The sequence below is a fragment of the Vipera ursinii genome (genome assembly GCF_947247035.1).
Source record: "Vipera ursinii genome assembly, chromosome: 1".
Taxonomy (NCBI): domain Eukaryota; kingdom Metazoa; phylum Chordata; class Lepidosauria; order Squamata; family Viperidae; genus Vipera; species Vipera ursinii.
Window position 1 is genome coordinate 63,008,335 of NC_139512.1, and position 16,171 is coordinate 63,024,505.

Here is a 16,171-nt window from a genome sequence, read left to right on the forward strand (position 1 = left end):
TTAAAAATCTCAAATCTTTCATTTCCCACCAAAACTTACAGAGTTAATAAACATTTCCCTGATCTCAACTACTTGTGGTTAACTGGACTTCGCCTCCAACATATGGCAGTGGAGCGTGAGAAATTATATACCTTACTATGCTGCTGGGGCTCAGATGCCATCAGCTAGAGAAGGAAAACACCATTTTCACATCACAGTCAAGCGACTTATATCACAAATAGTAGTCTTCCTCACAGGCTGGAGTCAAGATGAAAGCACATCATAAGAACATGGTAGGAAAATAGTTGTGGCATGACTCTTCCATGGTTAAGACCATAGAAGGAAAGTTTCTCAAATCCATTGTTTTACACCAATGTTTCCCAATCTCAGCAACCTAAAGATGTGTGGACTTCAACTCCCAGAACTGAAACTGAAATCCACATATCTTAAAATGCTAGCTGGGGAATTCTAGGAGTTGAAACCCACACATCTTAAAGTTGCTGAGATCATAGAAGACTGGTCTACACACAGTCTCTAGCATTTATACCCAGCATATCCAGAGATTGGGGATTTGGAAACAAATGAACACCACATTAGGAATGCTGCGAGGATTTTTAGTATTCTTTCAGTCACTCCTTAGAAATGCATGCCAACCTTTAGCAGCCTCCTCAATTCTAACTTCCTGTAGAAATTGAGAAACGCCTCGCAACCCCACGTGGGGAGAGGAGAGAAAAATGCTGGTTACTTGAATGAAAATCGGAATGCAAGGCAGGAATGCATGCCCGGGATAGGGAACTCAACGAGCGTTAGGGAAACATTGCGTAACGATTAAGAGCGTCCTGCTCATCTCAGATCAAAGATACTATTTACTTAATCGTCCCGGCTGGTCCACATTGCACCACTCGTCTTCGGAGCAAAGCAACTTTTGGCTGAATTGCACGATCCAAGCCGGCTGCCCCGGCTTCCAGGCGAGACACAGGTTTATAGAATAGTAGCTTGTGTAACAGAATGGGAAAGAGTCGCTTACGTCCCCAGGGTGAGAAAATCTTCCCAGCTTTGGACAAAAGGGAAGGACTTCCAAGAGAATACGGTTTTGTTTTGTGTTGTGTTTTTTTTGCAAAACTCTGCTCCACTATCCCTGACTTCCCGTTCACCCTACCCCCCCACCCCTGGGTACACGAAGTACCCAGCTGCTTCAAACTCTCAAGAGTCCCCCCCCCCACCTTCCCATTCCGGAGAAAAGCGGGTGCGTGTTGAATTGTGTAGAACACCAGATATCCCTCCGCTTCCACCGTGCAACACTTCAACAACCCAAAAGAAAAAGAAAAAGAAAAAAACCCCGAGGGAAGGACGAACTATTTTCAGGAAACTAGCTCGTCCCAGACCCCGGGCGGTAGAAATCAAATGGCCGTCCAGGAATGAGAGCGGGGTTTAGAGCAGGGGGTCTTCAAACTTGGCCCTTTTATGACTGGTGGACTTCAACTCCCAGAATTCCTCAGCCAGCTTTGCTGGCTGAGGAATTCTGGGAGTTGAAGTCCACCAGTCATAAAAGGGCCAAGTTTGAAGACCCCCTGGTTTAGAGAATTGATTCGGATTGTCTTTTCGCTCTCATTTTTGTCTCGGGAAAAGCCCATTCCGCATCAAGAGAAATTCTTGCCGCGTCGGCAGGCGGCGACTCGAGAAGCTCCGCCGGAGAGCTTTCGCCCAATTGACAATCCGAGCTCGGTCGCCGGAGCAGACTTTCCTCTCACGGCCTCCTCTCAAGTTCCTCCTTGGGAAGTCGCCTCAGGGCCCGATCCGCGCGGGCCTCCCTAAGCCTCTTTTAACAAGAGGGAGAGCGCCAGCTAGCTCGCTCCCTCCCTCTGCGCTGAAGCGACGTACTCTTTTAACTCCCCAAGACCTCTTCACTACCCGAACTAAGCGCGCCTAAGATACTATAACGAGCTTTGCCGGACGGGGAGCGGGGCGCAGGTCGCTTACTCCCCTTCAAGGGTGTTCGCGCGTGGGCTTGGGCAACGAAGAGTAGCTCTACTCCCTCCTCGACTGCTCCCCGCTACGAAGTAGAGTGGAGCAGCTGGGGCCGGGTCGGCGTGCTGCTCCGTGGCACTTTTTTTTTTTTTTGGTGGGGAGAGAGAGAGAGAGAGCGAAGGGCTCCTTGCGTGCAGCAGAAGTAGGCTGGAGCTGCCCCTCCGCCCCCATCGCAGTCTGCAGCCGAGGGCTCCCACCCATTCCCCGGACAGCGGGTTCGCTCCCCCCCCCCCGCCGGCCCTTTGGCGAAGACCGCCGCCTTGCCTTCCCAGCCTTGGCGGCGGAAGGAGCTTAAAGTCAACGCTTCCGCCCAGTTCTCCCCGAAGGAGGGGGCCAGCCAGGCGCTGGGGAAAGGGCCGCGGTTCCTTCTGGGGGTTGAGGCGCCGTTGCTTAAAGTTGCTTTTCCTTCTGCTCCGGAGAAGGGGGGGAAGAGTCCAGCTCGTCCGCCCGCCCGCCCGCTTGGCTTCTTCCTTCTCAACCACCACCAGCTGCTGGTGACGCATCCACCCTCCCTCGTCTCCGGGCTGCTTGAAAATACACCACCACCCCCTTTCTTTCTTTCTTTCTTTCTTTTTTTTTAATTCTTTCTTTCTTTTTTTTTAAATTCACCTTCCCTCCTCCCTCTTCCTCTCGCTCCGGGCTGAATTAGTTCCTCTCCCGGTGTGGCGTCTGCTTGCTCCCAGAACTCGTTTCCTTTCCTTTCCTTTTCCTTTCCTTTCCTTTCCTTTTTTTTTTTTCTCCCCCTTTTCTTCCGCGCGCTCGGCGATTTTGGGGCCGCCGGTCCTGGTCGAGTCTGGAGGAATTTCTGCGGCTCGCCTTTCCTTTCTGGCGGCAGAGGGAGCGGCAAGCCACGGCAGCGAAGGCCAGCGTGCGGAGGACGAAGGACCTGCTGCAGTAGCGGGCAATGTGGGCTCCTGTCCGGGTGCAGCTGCAGCCAGACGAGGACGTTGGTCGGGAGCTGCGCTGCGGCTAAGAGGCTCCTTTCGCTTTTTTTTTTCCAAACGACAAAAAAATAAAAGTAGAAGCTGCGATCGGTGCCGCTGACGGCTCTCCCTCTCCCCCCCTTCCCCTCCCCCGCTAGAGCCAGTCTGAGTCTCTCTGGAGGTGGGTTGGAAGGCTGCTGTTTTACCTCCCACCCCACTCGAGGATTGAGGCCACTCTGGCGGAAGGGTGCAAAGGGGGGCTAGATCTGGGGTTTAACAATGGTAGGGCTTCTGGTGAGCTCCTGCTGCGCCCTGGCCGCGTCGGTGCTGCTCCATCCCGGTTTCGGATCTCGGTGAGGAAAAAATGAACGAAGAGACGGCGAATTCTAACCATGAGTAAGTTACCTTTCCCCTCTTACTGGAATCGGTTAGTTAAAGAGAGCGGTCTGTTCCTGATGACCTCCTCCCTCCCCCCCCCCCAATTGCCCTGCAGCTTTTCTTTAGCCGAAATGTCTGTCCGTGCCTACTTATCTGTAGGAAATCTTGTTTTATTCGCTGCTTTTTGGAAAGTCACGGCAGTCTGGGATATGGCGAGGGAGGGAGGGAGGGAGGGAGGGCGAGTTTGTTCGCGCTTATCCCGGATTAGCAAGGGCCTGTACTCCGCCTCTTGATTTAATCTGTTTTTTCATGTGTATGTTTTATATTTCGAGTAAAGTGTGGGAGCTTCATCCTGTAGGAAACTGGCCCTGAATTTTAATTGGATGAGTCAGTCCGTATAAATATTGTTAAACCTTCCCCTGAAGCTTAATTTTGTAATGAGCTGTTGAGACTTTTTCCTCCATTAACTAGAAAGGATGCTTCATATATTTACAATAATCAGTTTATAATTAGAAAGGCTCTTCGAGTTCATTCCCAAATGAGCAGTTTTTGTATTATAGCATTCGTGTCTTTGCAGAATAGCAATTTTCAAATATTGGAAAGCACGTTAGCCTTGGCACAGATCCTGAACTTTCCCTATTCTTTTAGGCAACGAACAATGTTGACTTTATCTGTGACACCTACCTTTTCAATAGTTACTGTTATTTTAAGGAATGAATATTTATTGGATGTAGTTCGAATTATGAAAAAAAAACATTCTTCCGGTGAGGTGGTAATTCCTCTCTTCCCCCCCCCCCCCCGTCTGCGGTAGTTAAATGTGAAACACATTTCTTGGGCTTGGTGGGAAAGGGGCACTTGTCACTTGCAGATGTTCTTCCAAATAAAACAATAATCCTTTAAGATGGGTCAGTCAGAAACTACTTCTTTTGTTAACTATGTGCTTTATTCTTAAACTAAAACGACAGGGGATGAACCTAGACTGCAGTAGACAAAGTACAGTTGATAAGGTGAAGTGTTGCAATACTGCTAGAACTGCGAGGGAAGCAGCCGCCGCCATATTTTCTTTTTTGTGAATTGTTCTAATTTGCATACCACAGTTTTCATTCATAAAAAAAAACCTACGCCACGTTTTGTCGTTGCTGGTCCTGCTCGACAGGGAGTGGACTTTTTGTAGAATGGTAGAAAAAGAAGATTAATCGGTACACGAGTTAGGATTTTCTGGTTTCTTGTGTTGAAAAATGCTGCTTCTCTGGTTGTTGACACTGTTATGTGGGAAATAGCTCGGGAAGTGCTGAGAGCACGTGATCCACTCCATTCATAAAATACCTGGCTGGCCATTCACAATGCAATGCAATGTCTACATGGAGCAATTTCCAGATCAAACCTGATTTTTTTTTTGAGGAAGATAATACATCTTACTATGTACATCAGCATTGCTGACATGCATAGAAAGTAGTATGCTTTGAAAAGAAAATTTAAGGGAATTTCAGTAAAACAGTAATGCCACTGGGAATTGCTGTTCTTTATTTTAAAGTGAAGAATATTTCAGTATGTACTTCACTTTTAAGATATGGCACATCTAACAGTAATTGTAAATGAGGGACAAATGATAGCATGAAAGTGACTTAAAGGGTTGTTAATCAAGTTTTAGAATGCTTGACTTCAGTTCTGCAGCTCTTAGCTGGCATACTATATACAGTCTATTTTAATTTCAGAAATGTTAATATATTTGTCAATGAAAATTTAATTTAACAAATAGTTGTGTTTATGGTTCTCTCAATTGTCAGTGAATCATTTCAGTAAGCTGTAATGTAAGAATAAATGTTTTCGTCAACACTTGAAATTCAGGGAAAGAAAATGATTATAATGTAAAATATGTTGATGAAAAGATTTTTTTCTGTGGCACATTCATTATTCTTTTGTTCTTACAACATATAGATGTAACATAGCAGAAGAAAATGCTAGAAGATCCTGTTTTGGTTGTTGTCAGATTTGTTCCCTTCATGTGTCATTAGTCTGTTGGTCATATAATTCTGCTGATTTGTGAGAATACTTTATAGTTAAAAGTGCTATATAGGTTGTTAGTAGTTACTGCCATCCATACTTAAAAGACTGCTTTTTCCCCTGAAATGTGGCAACCATTGATTGTAGTTAACATTAATGTACATAAATTTTGCATTCAAAAGCTCATATTCTATTGAATTGCACATACCTATATTGTCCAGTTTGCTATTAAAATATGGATCTATTATCAACCAATATGAAACACTAGTAGGCACAGTTTAGCAGAATTAGGTTCTAATATAATGAAAATATATGTGTATGTGTGCACATACGCACACAAACATACACACTTCATCCAAAGAATTTGCCATGGAGAGCCAGTAATATTTTCCAGTGAGCATTTATTTTTACTTTTATGGCTATTTATTTGTAGTTACACAGGGCTTTTTTAAAAGACAACGGAGAACTGCCAGAACATTTTACTCAGCCAGAGAAAGCATTTTATGGTTGAATAATGCTATGCATTATGTGAACAGAATTGACAAATATTTGCTAATTCAAGCTTGCATTGTTTGTGTTTAAATATACAGATCATAGCAGTGATTTTTTTTAAAAAAATACTGCTTTTGAGGTCATACTATTGGCAGTTTTCATACTTACTATTCGACCATTGGATTTATTAGAAGCTAATATTTTTGCGTAAGCAGCAGATCAACTAAATACTTTTGCTTATGAAGTTAAAATGGTACTGTTGATTTCAATAATAATCGATGTTGTGAAGGTCATTTTAGAAAAAGTGTTTTAAAATATAGATCCACCTTCGCACACCCTAACTAGTTTATTTTCAGTTTTCACTTCACACTGTCCCAAAGTGCCATCCTAATTCAGACTTTATTCCTAAAAAAAACATTTTATTACCAAAGTATAATACTCTTAGGGTATGAATGAGCAACTAAAATGGTAACTGTTTCCCTCCCTATTCTTTCAGCAAAAATACTTACTGTTTTGTTGTTCTCACATAAGCCTGGTTGCAGGCCTTGTATACTGTCATCATATACAGTTGACAATTAGTGAAAGGGCAGATCTTGCTCTCATTTCAATCGAGTTTGCTCTTTGACTTTGCAATGTGCCAGAAAGTCTGCCTTTATTATTAAGGGTCAGATATGCGTATTAAAGTAGTTATTTGGGGAGGATTTGGCTCAGAATCAGGCAAAGGTCTGAGGGTAAATGAAAGAACTAAATATCTTAAAATGGGAACAGCTATTTGAGTTGCTGTCGTAGGTTGGAACTAATGTAGCCTTTGCCAGCTGCATCTCTGGGTCGATGGCCTACATACCGTATATGCTTCTTGATTTTATGTTCCAGCTATTATGACATGACTTTAAAAAAGTGTTTATTGTACATTACAGAAGAACTAAAACATTGATATTGAGGAAATTACATTGATAGTGAAATTAAATTAACATTGACAATATTTGTGTCTTAAGCACTGGTTATATGAAGTTTTAGATTTAAAATACAAGGATTTGTGTACTTAATAAAGTACTTCCAATAAAAAATATCAGCATATGTATAAAATCACATTTAATACATCAGTATACCTTTTTAATGATATAGACAAATGAAAAGTTCTATATACTCACACATGTATCTACATTGACTATTAATTTGCATTATATGGAGAGAGAAGGTACTTAACTCTGTATATTTATTTATAACATTTATTGGTCGCCCATCTCGCCATAGGGTAATTCTGGGCAGCTTATAGTCATAAAAGTATGTCTATACATATATATTAAAAAAAGAAATCAAACATTAAAATCTAAGGACATGTATAAGCCTAATATTAAGGACAACTCAAACCTTACTGTAACTATTGTTAATGTAGCTATTGCTAGATGTCTTCAGAAAAAAGGTTTACTCAATAAGTTGCAAAATGAAAATAACATAAACATTAGAAAGGAGGAAAGGTAAAAGATAAGTAGCACGAAAATCAGTATAAGCCGAAGAAAAAATAAATGGAAAAAAGTGACCTGTTAGCTTGAAAGTGAGGAAAATGAGGCTATAAATTGCAGGTTATAAATAGCATCAATATGTGTCATTTCATATAGTTGTTATTGTAAAGGAACATTTATATTAGAGGTGAAACATTTTAAAATTTCAAACATCTTTGTAAATATTGGAAGAAACCCTGCTGAATTTAGTACTATGTTGTAACCTTTTTTGCATCTGAAAAACACCTCAATACACAAATTTTTTAAGAATATTTGGCATATATGGCATTCAAAGCAGAGCTCAGCTTTGACCTCCTGACAATGATATTCCTACATAACCCCCTTTTATTTTTACTATTTTGTATTTGAAATGTGCCTTCCTTGAATTATAGTAGCTCTGAAAACCCGTCAAGACTTTACATGGGATCGTTTTTTTCTAATATTGGTAAGAGTCTTATGAATATCCTCTGTAAAGGTATAAAATAGGAAATACCATCTTAACCACATTTAAATATTTCTTTTTTAAAATGGCATATAGAGGCTAGAGTGGTGATATAGCCCAGTATGATTTCAACTGCTGTTGGAGATGCAATTCCAAACATCCCTTAACAACATTGAATATTGTAAACTTTACTTTTGAATATTGATAGGACTGTGCATCAAGTCTTTAGTTTTACTTAAACTTGTAGTATAAATAAGGACTGATTCAATTCAAATGAAAGTAAATTCAAATCATTATCAAATCAAGCTTAATTCCTAATGACAAAGTGTGGAAAGAACTCAAAATAGGCATTTCACAGTGCTAAGAGCACCATACATGTTTCATAGGTTGCATACTTCTATTTCACATAAATATTTTTGAATGCCTTGCGCAGCAAAGCATAATGCTAACAACACAGACATATCCATGTTATCTTTTGGATGACGCTATGGAAGTTGTTTCGCCATTACTTTCCTGCAGGATGTTTTTACCATCTATTAGTCTTTAGTTTCTTAGGGCAAAGTTAATATATAAATGCAAAGAGCAAAATGCCTTTTTTCAATTAGTTATGTTTAAAACATTCTGGCTCATTAAAAGGAATTAAATAATTTTAAAAAGCATGAATTTGCCATTGATCCTTTGAGTCTAATCACTAAAATAGCTGTTGCATAAATCTTTCATTTAGACCATCGGCTTCTTATTTATAAAAAAAATTAATAAAGTCATGATCAGAATTTCTGTTGCTAAGCAATGCTGTCGTAAAGCATGCAATGATGTTACCATGTTGCTTAGCAACAACAGACTCCATTGCCACTATTAAATGAATCCCATTGGTCATTAGGAGGAAATCCAACCCAAGCCATTCTCAGCTTGGTTTCTGTCAGCTCTCAGCCTTGGTGAGAGGAGCCTTGTCTGCTCCTCTTAAATTCCCCTCACCTGCCTATTCCATTCTATCACTTCCCTTTTGGTTGCCCGACACAGCATTTACTCTTTGGTGGTGGCAGCACTGGGTCTTCAGCAGTCTCAGCTGGCCACCATTGTTCCTGGGCCACTACCTCAGCTCCAGTGCTGCTGCCATGGAGTACTATCTTAAATCCTATGCTGTAGCACCGGTCACAACACAAAGTGCCCATCACGCTGCACTTCACCAACCTTGCTGCACCCAGCTGATCTCTATCATCTCAAAGCATCAGGAGCATGGAACGAACGAATTGGAGAACAGTTGAGTGTGGCCTTTTTACAAGACCTCAAAAACTTTCCAAAGCATTGTGAGAATGGTGCATGTGATTTGGAAAATTCTCCAAACACTATTTGGGCAACAGTGTGAGCAGCCTTGGCAAGAAGGCCTGGCATAGCGATCAGCTGCTTTTCATGGGGCCAGGCTTGTCAGCAATGGGAGAATGACGGTAAAGTTCAGCCGGGCCTGAGGAGTTGGTGGAGGCTTTGCGCTGTGGCGCTGGGATAGATGGCTGCAGCATGGAGTTCCTTGGTGGACCTGAGGCTAAAGTAGAAGCCTGCGGCACTGTGGGTGAGGTGAGACTGCTGAAGGCCCTAGGCCTTTAGTTCAGCCTCAGTTTGCTGTTGTAGCCAAAGAGTGCCACTGAAGAGCATCCAAAGGACACAGATGGGGAGGAGATAGGGGGGAGGGGAGAGTTAAAGTGCCCCTGCAATTATAAGAATAAGCGGGCTGCCAAGCACCCAAATTTTGTTCATCTGACCGCAGGAGTACTGCAGCAACCGTAACTTTGAGTAGCACTCATAGGTACTATTGGTTCAGCACCACTGTAACTTCAAATGGTTGCTGAGCAAACAGTTGTTAAGTGAAGACTACCTATATACTTCTATCTTCCTAGGATCCATTTTTGTCAATGGATGGAAATAATCAAGGAGAAGCAACCTGGAATTAAGGAGAAACTTCCTAACAGTGAGAACATTTAACCAGTGGAACATCTTGCCTCCAGAAGTTGTGTGTGTTTTCCTTTAGCCAGGGTGGATCCTATATGTCAGGCATGTCAAACCCGCAACATCACGACGTATCAGGACCTTTTCCCCATTGCCGGCAATGGGGTGAGCGCGGTTTCGGCGTGACGTATCCAGCCCGAGGGCTGGCAGTTTAACATGCCTTCTATATGTTAAGCGTTAAATTTAATTGACCACTTTTTCCTCCTTTTTTGTACACTATTTTTTTTTCTTTTTTTGTTGTGGTTAGGGTTGAAAGTATGTTTTTGTTTTGTTACATTTTGTTTGTTATAAAAAGGTAAAGGTAAAGGTTCCCCCGCACATGCGTGCTAGTCGTTGCCGACTCTAGGGGGCCGGTGCTCATCTCCGTTTCAAAGCCGAAGAGCCAGCGCTTGTCCGAGGACGTCTCCGTGGTCATGTGGCCAGCATGACTAGACGCCAAAGGCGCACGGAAGACTATTACCTTCCCACCGTAGTGGTCCCTATTTTTCTACTTGCATTTTTACGTGCTTTCGAACTGCTAGGTTGGCAGAAGCTGGGATGAGTAACAGGCGCTCACTCTGTTACATGGCACTCGGGATTTGACCCGCCAAACTGCCAACCATCTGATCGACAAGCTCAGCGTCCTAACCCACTGAGCCACCGCGTCCCTCCATTGTTTGTTATACTGTTCTGTATTTTATTCTCTATGACAAAACAAACTTATAAAAAAGTTGTGGGTGCTTCATCACTGGAGTTTTTTAAGAAGAGACTAGATAGTTACTTATCTGAAATGGTATAGGGTCTCCTGCTTGAGCAGGAGGTTGGACTAGAAGACCTCCAAGGTCCCTTCCAGCTCTATTCTGATTGATTGATTAAAATATATATTCTCTACATTATCAATTTCATTGCCACAGTGAATTGACAGGCTTGATTTCTTTTCTTTTTAGCCACTGTATGGCTAAAAATGGCATAACAATATTATTTTTATTATTGTAAACTATATTTTGCAGCCTTTCTTGTTCGATGCCACAAATAAATTAGCTGAAGTTACTGTGGTGTTAAAACTGCTTTAATTAGAACAATCTTACTCTTTTAGGTGTAGATTTCAAGTAACTTAATAAGGTAGGCTTCCATATTTTAAAAAAGGGAAAGCAAAAATAATCCAAGGGAAAAATAAATTTATTATGTCATCAATGCCAAGTGATTTTTGCATGCTAAATAAAAGGCACTTGCCACGGTTTATTGGACTTGTGATATTCCAACTGTCTAGCAAGGGCTGCTAAAATTCTGTGCTAAAATAATTTTGCCATTGAAACATAGATTCACTTATTTTAAAAATGATCGATCATCTGATATCTCATCCTTCAAATCCAGGACCATGAGCAAGGTTGCATTCAGCCATAATGAAAAACTAAATTCTGAACCTGCTTATGGTCTGAATCTAAAGCCTATGTTCATGTTTAATAAATGAACTGAAGTATGCCATTTCATTCCTTATACCATCAGCTTAAATATCTTTTTTTTTCAAAGCTGGACCTCACACACCTATAAATGCTCACCCAATGTTGCTATGGCAATGGAAACATTTCTGCATACTTAACAAGCCAAAGTCAGGTAATAGAAGCTTTGCAAAAATACATTCAGTTAAGTATTCAATGCCTAGGGCATTGAAAAATAAAGTTGCTTATAAAAGCTACTTATCAAAACAAAAAAAACCCCAGTAGATTTAATATGATTTTTTATAGTTTGGGCAGTCCTCTGATCTACTAACAATATTATTAGGATTGGAGGTTTCTCAGCAAACAACAGAGGTAAAGGTATTGCTGCAGAATGATGATTTCTTTGTTAAGGGGGTGGTGTTCAACATGGGTCATGCTGCATATAGTAATAAAATGAAATGCAATCCAGCTATCAAAAGTTGAATTACAGTTACATTCAATAAGAAGTGCTTTCATTTCGGTCTATTTGCATGAACAAGCTTTGTACACACCTTCGGTTTTAAAACCAAGGGCAGTAGCATTATTTTTTTTTCTTTCGATATTTACCAAGACTTTATTGCTGCCTGAACATAAATATATTTCCAGGAAAACTGTCTACTTGTAAAATTCATCAACTATTTTATTAGATCCTCCTATTTTAAAAGAAAGGTTTGTTTTATAGTGAAGTCTGACCTTGATTAGAGTTAACCTTGGTTCATTAGTAACCAGATGTAATGGGTTGGCCTGCTTGCTCTGGGGATCAAGCTGCAGAATTCATTTTAGCAGGGTAGCAGGGGGTTCATTATCAAGGGATCCTAAAGTCCTACCATGATTCAAGGGAAGTACTTTTATTATTTCTTCCCCTTCTGGTGCTTTCGGCTTTTAAACTTATTCTGTAGAAACCAGTGGCTGGCAAACTGAATAGCAGGCTTGCAGTATCTTATGGCAGGGGTCCCCAACCCCGGTCCATGGACCGGTACCAGGCCGCGCCATGCCAGCAACCGGTCCACACAAACAAGCAAAGCCCCATCCGTGGGATGCAGGCAGCACATAAAACCACACACTCTCCGGTCCGTGGAAAAATCTCTCTTCACGGAACCGGTTCCTGGTGCCCAAAAGGTTGGGGGCCTCTGTCTTATGTCTATTTCTAGTCCCTGTCAAAGGCCCATTTCTTCCTATCAAATTAGTAGCAGCAGACCTTGCTATTGGAAAGCCTCTAGTACTGCATCTCTAGTCACCAGTCCTGGAGAAAGTTCATAGTAACTTGGCATATCTTCCTCAGGGACTTTCTTTTTGCTTTCATGATTGGAAATGAGACTTAAAGAGGATTGTTAGGATTGTTTTTTTCAACAGGCAGTTGATGAGCTGAGGGGTTTCTGGTTAATAGTTTGCAGAGATTGATTAATTGGTTGTGTTTTCTTATTTTATTCCGTGTGAAGATGTAAGGGGCTTAGATGCTTGTTCAGCTATTGCTGGCCCTTGAACAAATTGTAGTTGCCTATTTTTCCTCCTTGCTGTGTAAAGAATTTGTCTCAATATTGATAGGATGAGTGTGTTCAACATTTTGGACTAAGCATTCAAACTGTGAAACTCTTGCAAAATGTCCAAGCTTTATAGTAGTGAGAGAACATTTATGTAGCTGTCTTTGTCTCTGCTAAATTGGAGTAATCAATGAATGGAGAAGTATTTCAAATGTAAACAGACAATCTTGCAAAGGTAGCTGTAAAACTTTGATTGCTCTTACTTGCTGGACTGCTTTAATCCAGGGATTTCCTTGCCCTGGAAAGCTCAGCACTCAACACTATGCTAAAATGCTAAGATTTTACATGGCATTTGAATGGGTGTATGTGTACATAATCCTCTTTGTTCCAATCCCTGTTTCTTTTGGCCATTGTAGGGGCTTCCTGTTTTCCCCCATCTCTATCATTTATTACATGTGTTGGGTAAAGGCAGTTCCGATTGAATATTTGCTTTTCTTCTGGCAATCACTTCCTGGTTTTGTTCATTCTGCATTTTATCAACTCTTTTATCACTAGAATACAGTTTTATGGCTAAATTTATTGTGGCTTTAAATGTCTATTATATAATATATTATAAAATATATGCACTATATTTTTGAAAACCACAGCACTGATCTTCTGCCCTGTACTGTGCAAATATAGTACAATAATTCTGCCTTGGTTTTATGAACGAATTGTTTTTGATAAATTATTTCCTAATTTCTATTTTCTAGTACTATGGTTTATGATGCAGATCATGTATCTGTGCCATTAAATGAAAATACAGCAAGAGTGCATAAAATAAATCTTAAGTCTTGTAACTCACATTTAATTAACTATATTAAAACTAGAAATCCAGAACTGCTAATATTTTACATGTGACTGATACTGAAAACTTATGTTTAAATAAAATGTACTACAGTACAAGTATAAAAAGTATTTTGATACGTATTTTCCTACTAGATTCACATCATTAAATATACTGTCAAAATGTACTCAGTTTGTGAAATGAAAACACATTTTGATTTTTAATTGCGTTCTTATTTCAGATAGGAATATTACATTCAAATTAGATATAATAGTTCTGAAGTTCAATTTCAATTTTATTCTTTGAAAATGGGTTTTAATGCACGCAGATAGAAAGTGGTGATTGAACTAAATCGTCCAATCATTTGTATTTTAAAAAAATAAAACTATATAAACTATACACATTGTCATTCAGCTGTTCCTGTTTAGCAATTGGTATTGGTATTTGGATATTTAATTGAACGCACACACCATTGTGTCCTGCACATACAGCCACAGATATAAGAAAACTGTATCGTGGAGCACCCCTATTTAGAAAAACCTAAACTGAAGATTACATTGAAAGAGGAATGTATTCTATTGGTTCCAGATAAACAGCTTATTTTTAGGATTTTAGATATTAAATTTGTAGAAATGCGATATTTTATAAATTACCCCAGCTTTGCATAGTTTTGCGTAATATAATAATATAAAATAAGTTGATAATAAACATTATATTTTTTTCAATCTTTTAAGTTTATATTTTTAGCTTTAGCAGAATTACAGAAGATTGCAGGCACAATATCTCTACCTCTTTTAAGCGGATCTCTCCCCTGGAATCTTATCTGTCCTGCATGCTCAGATAAAATACTTGGGAATCCTCTCTTGGAAACAACATACATATTTCCCCAGGTGCTGTAACTAATAAGGTGGATTTCCCACCTAGAGGGGTATAATGTGTTTTGTGGATTCTCTAGTACCCATCAATTTTATTAGTTATGATTTAAACTATATTTTTTTGTTTCTTACTACCCATATTAAATAAATAAATAAATCTTTTTTTAAAAAACGGTGTTTAAAAACAATGTTTGTCAAGAGGTATCCTTGTATAATAAGATGGCATCTAAACTTAGAGAATGAGGACTGGATTTTTCTTGGTATGCTTAGTTTAAGGAAGCAGTTTGAAATGTCCCTTTTTTGTGAGTTGCAATCTCTCTGCTAACTGATTTTTGTTTTGTCTTGTTTCTTCTTACAGAATGAAACATAATAAGTCATGTTGATTTTACAGTTTATCAGTTACTGGTACAGAAATGCAAAATGGAATGAAACAGTCCATAAAACCTTTATGTCTTATGCAGCCTTTTCCATAATTGGTTCAAATGAGCTGCTGAGTAAGTGATTCTTAAAATGTACTGAATTTGTAATCTCTCAGTCTATATGTTCCATGAGAAATATGTGGCTGGGTTACTACAACAGGTAGCTCTGGTAAGGTTTGTTTTCTTTAGCTTAGTATTGTATTGCCTATCATTCTGTGCACAGTATGACCTGAGTCCAGACAATTATAATTCATTATAAAAAGCATGGTCATTTTATTATTCCTATGATCCATAGAGATAATCATGGAGCTATGGTTAAACAATAACTTAGTGTATGTGAGAACTCAGACTGTGAAATGGTTTCTGACAAAGTACCATATACATGTGTTATACTGCTGATGCTACTGTTACAACATTACCTGTGGGAGATATCTGCAAAATAGTTATTTAAAAAAAAAAATATTGTCAATATTAGATAAGAAGATACAAAATTGATTTAAAAAATTAAATTGCTGTGTTGTCCCAATGCATTACTAAACAAATGTATTTTTACTGTAAAAATATACATTGTTTAGCCTTTTTTGCCTGAGATCGATAGGCCTGTGTTAATATTTATTAACATTCTGGAATAATGCCTCATATCATCAAAGTTCTGCAAATTATTATTCAGATTAAATTGGAATGCAAGAATGTAGAGTACATTTCCTACAAGTTTCTTCCCCTGTCAGATTTCAGAAATAACAACAACAACAACAACAACAACAACAACATAGAGTTGGACTTGGAGGTCTTCTAGTCCAACCCCCTGCTCAGGCAGGAAACCCTATACCATTTCAGACAATTGGCTGTCCAGTCTCTTCTTAAAAACGTCCAGTGTTGGAGCATTCACAACTTCTGGAGGCAGGTTGTTCCACTGATTAATTGTAACTGTCAGGAAATTTCTCCTTAGCTCTAGATTGCTTCTCTCTTTGATTAGTTTCCATCCATTGCTTCTTGTCCTGCTTTCAAATGGGAATTGAAGTTATGGTTTCTATTTCCACACAAATGTCATTTTTTATTCAAAAGTATCAAGAAATTGCAGGGCTCTTAGATTGAATGGTGGAAGAAACAGCCTCTAAAAAGCAGTGGCATACGTTTACTGAATTATTGATAAGAGGACTTGTGACAATGTCTATATATTAATAGACAGGTAGTCTTTGATTTGCGACCACAATTAAGCCTAACATTTAAATTGCTAAGGATCCAAATTTTGATCACATGAGCATGGGGATGTTGCAGTGTTTGCAAGTGTGAAAAACAGGCATAAGTCCCTTTTTTCAGTCCCATTGTAACTTCAAACATTAATGAAATGGTTATAAGTCGAT

The 16,171-nt window shown here is 39.6% G+C and overlaps 1 protein-coding gene across 1 annotated transcript in view; it reads left to right on the forward strand.

The window, feature by feature from the left end:
- Positions 1–1,861: 1,861 nt before the first annotated feature.
- Positions 1,862–16,171, forward strand: part of SPRED1 (sprouty related EVH1 domain containing 1) — a 79,270-nt gene continuing 64,960 nt past the window's right edge. Inside the window, exon 1 of the mRNA XM_083349240.1 lies at positions 1,862–3,326. Coding sequence (XP_083205366.1) covers positions 3,295–3,326 — 32 coding nt within the window. The 5' untranslated portion in view covers positions 1,862–3,294. The remainder of the gene's footprint in view (positions 3,327–16,171) is intronic.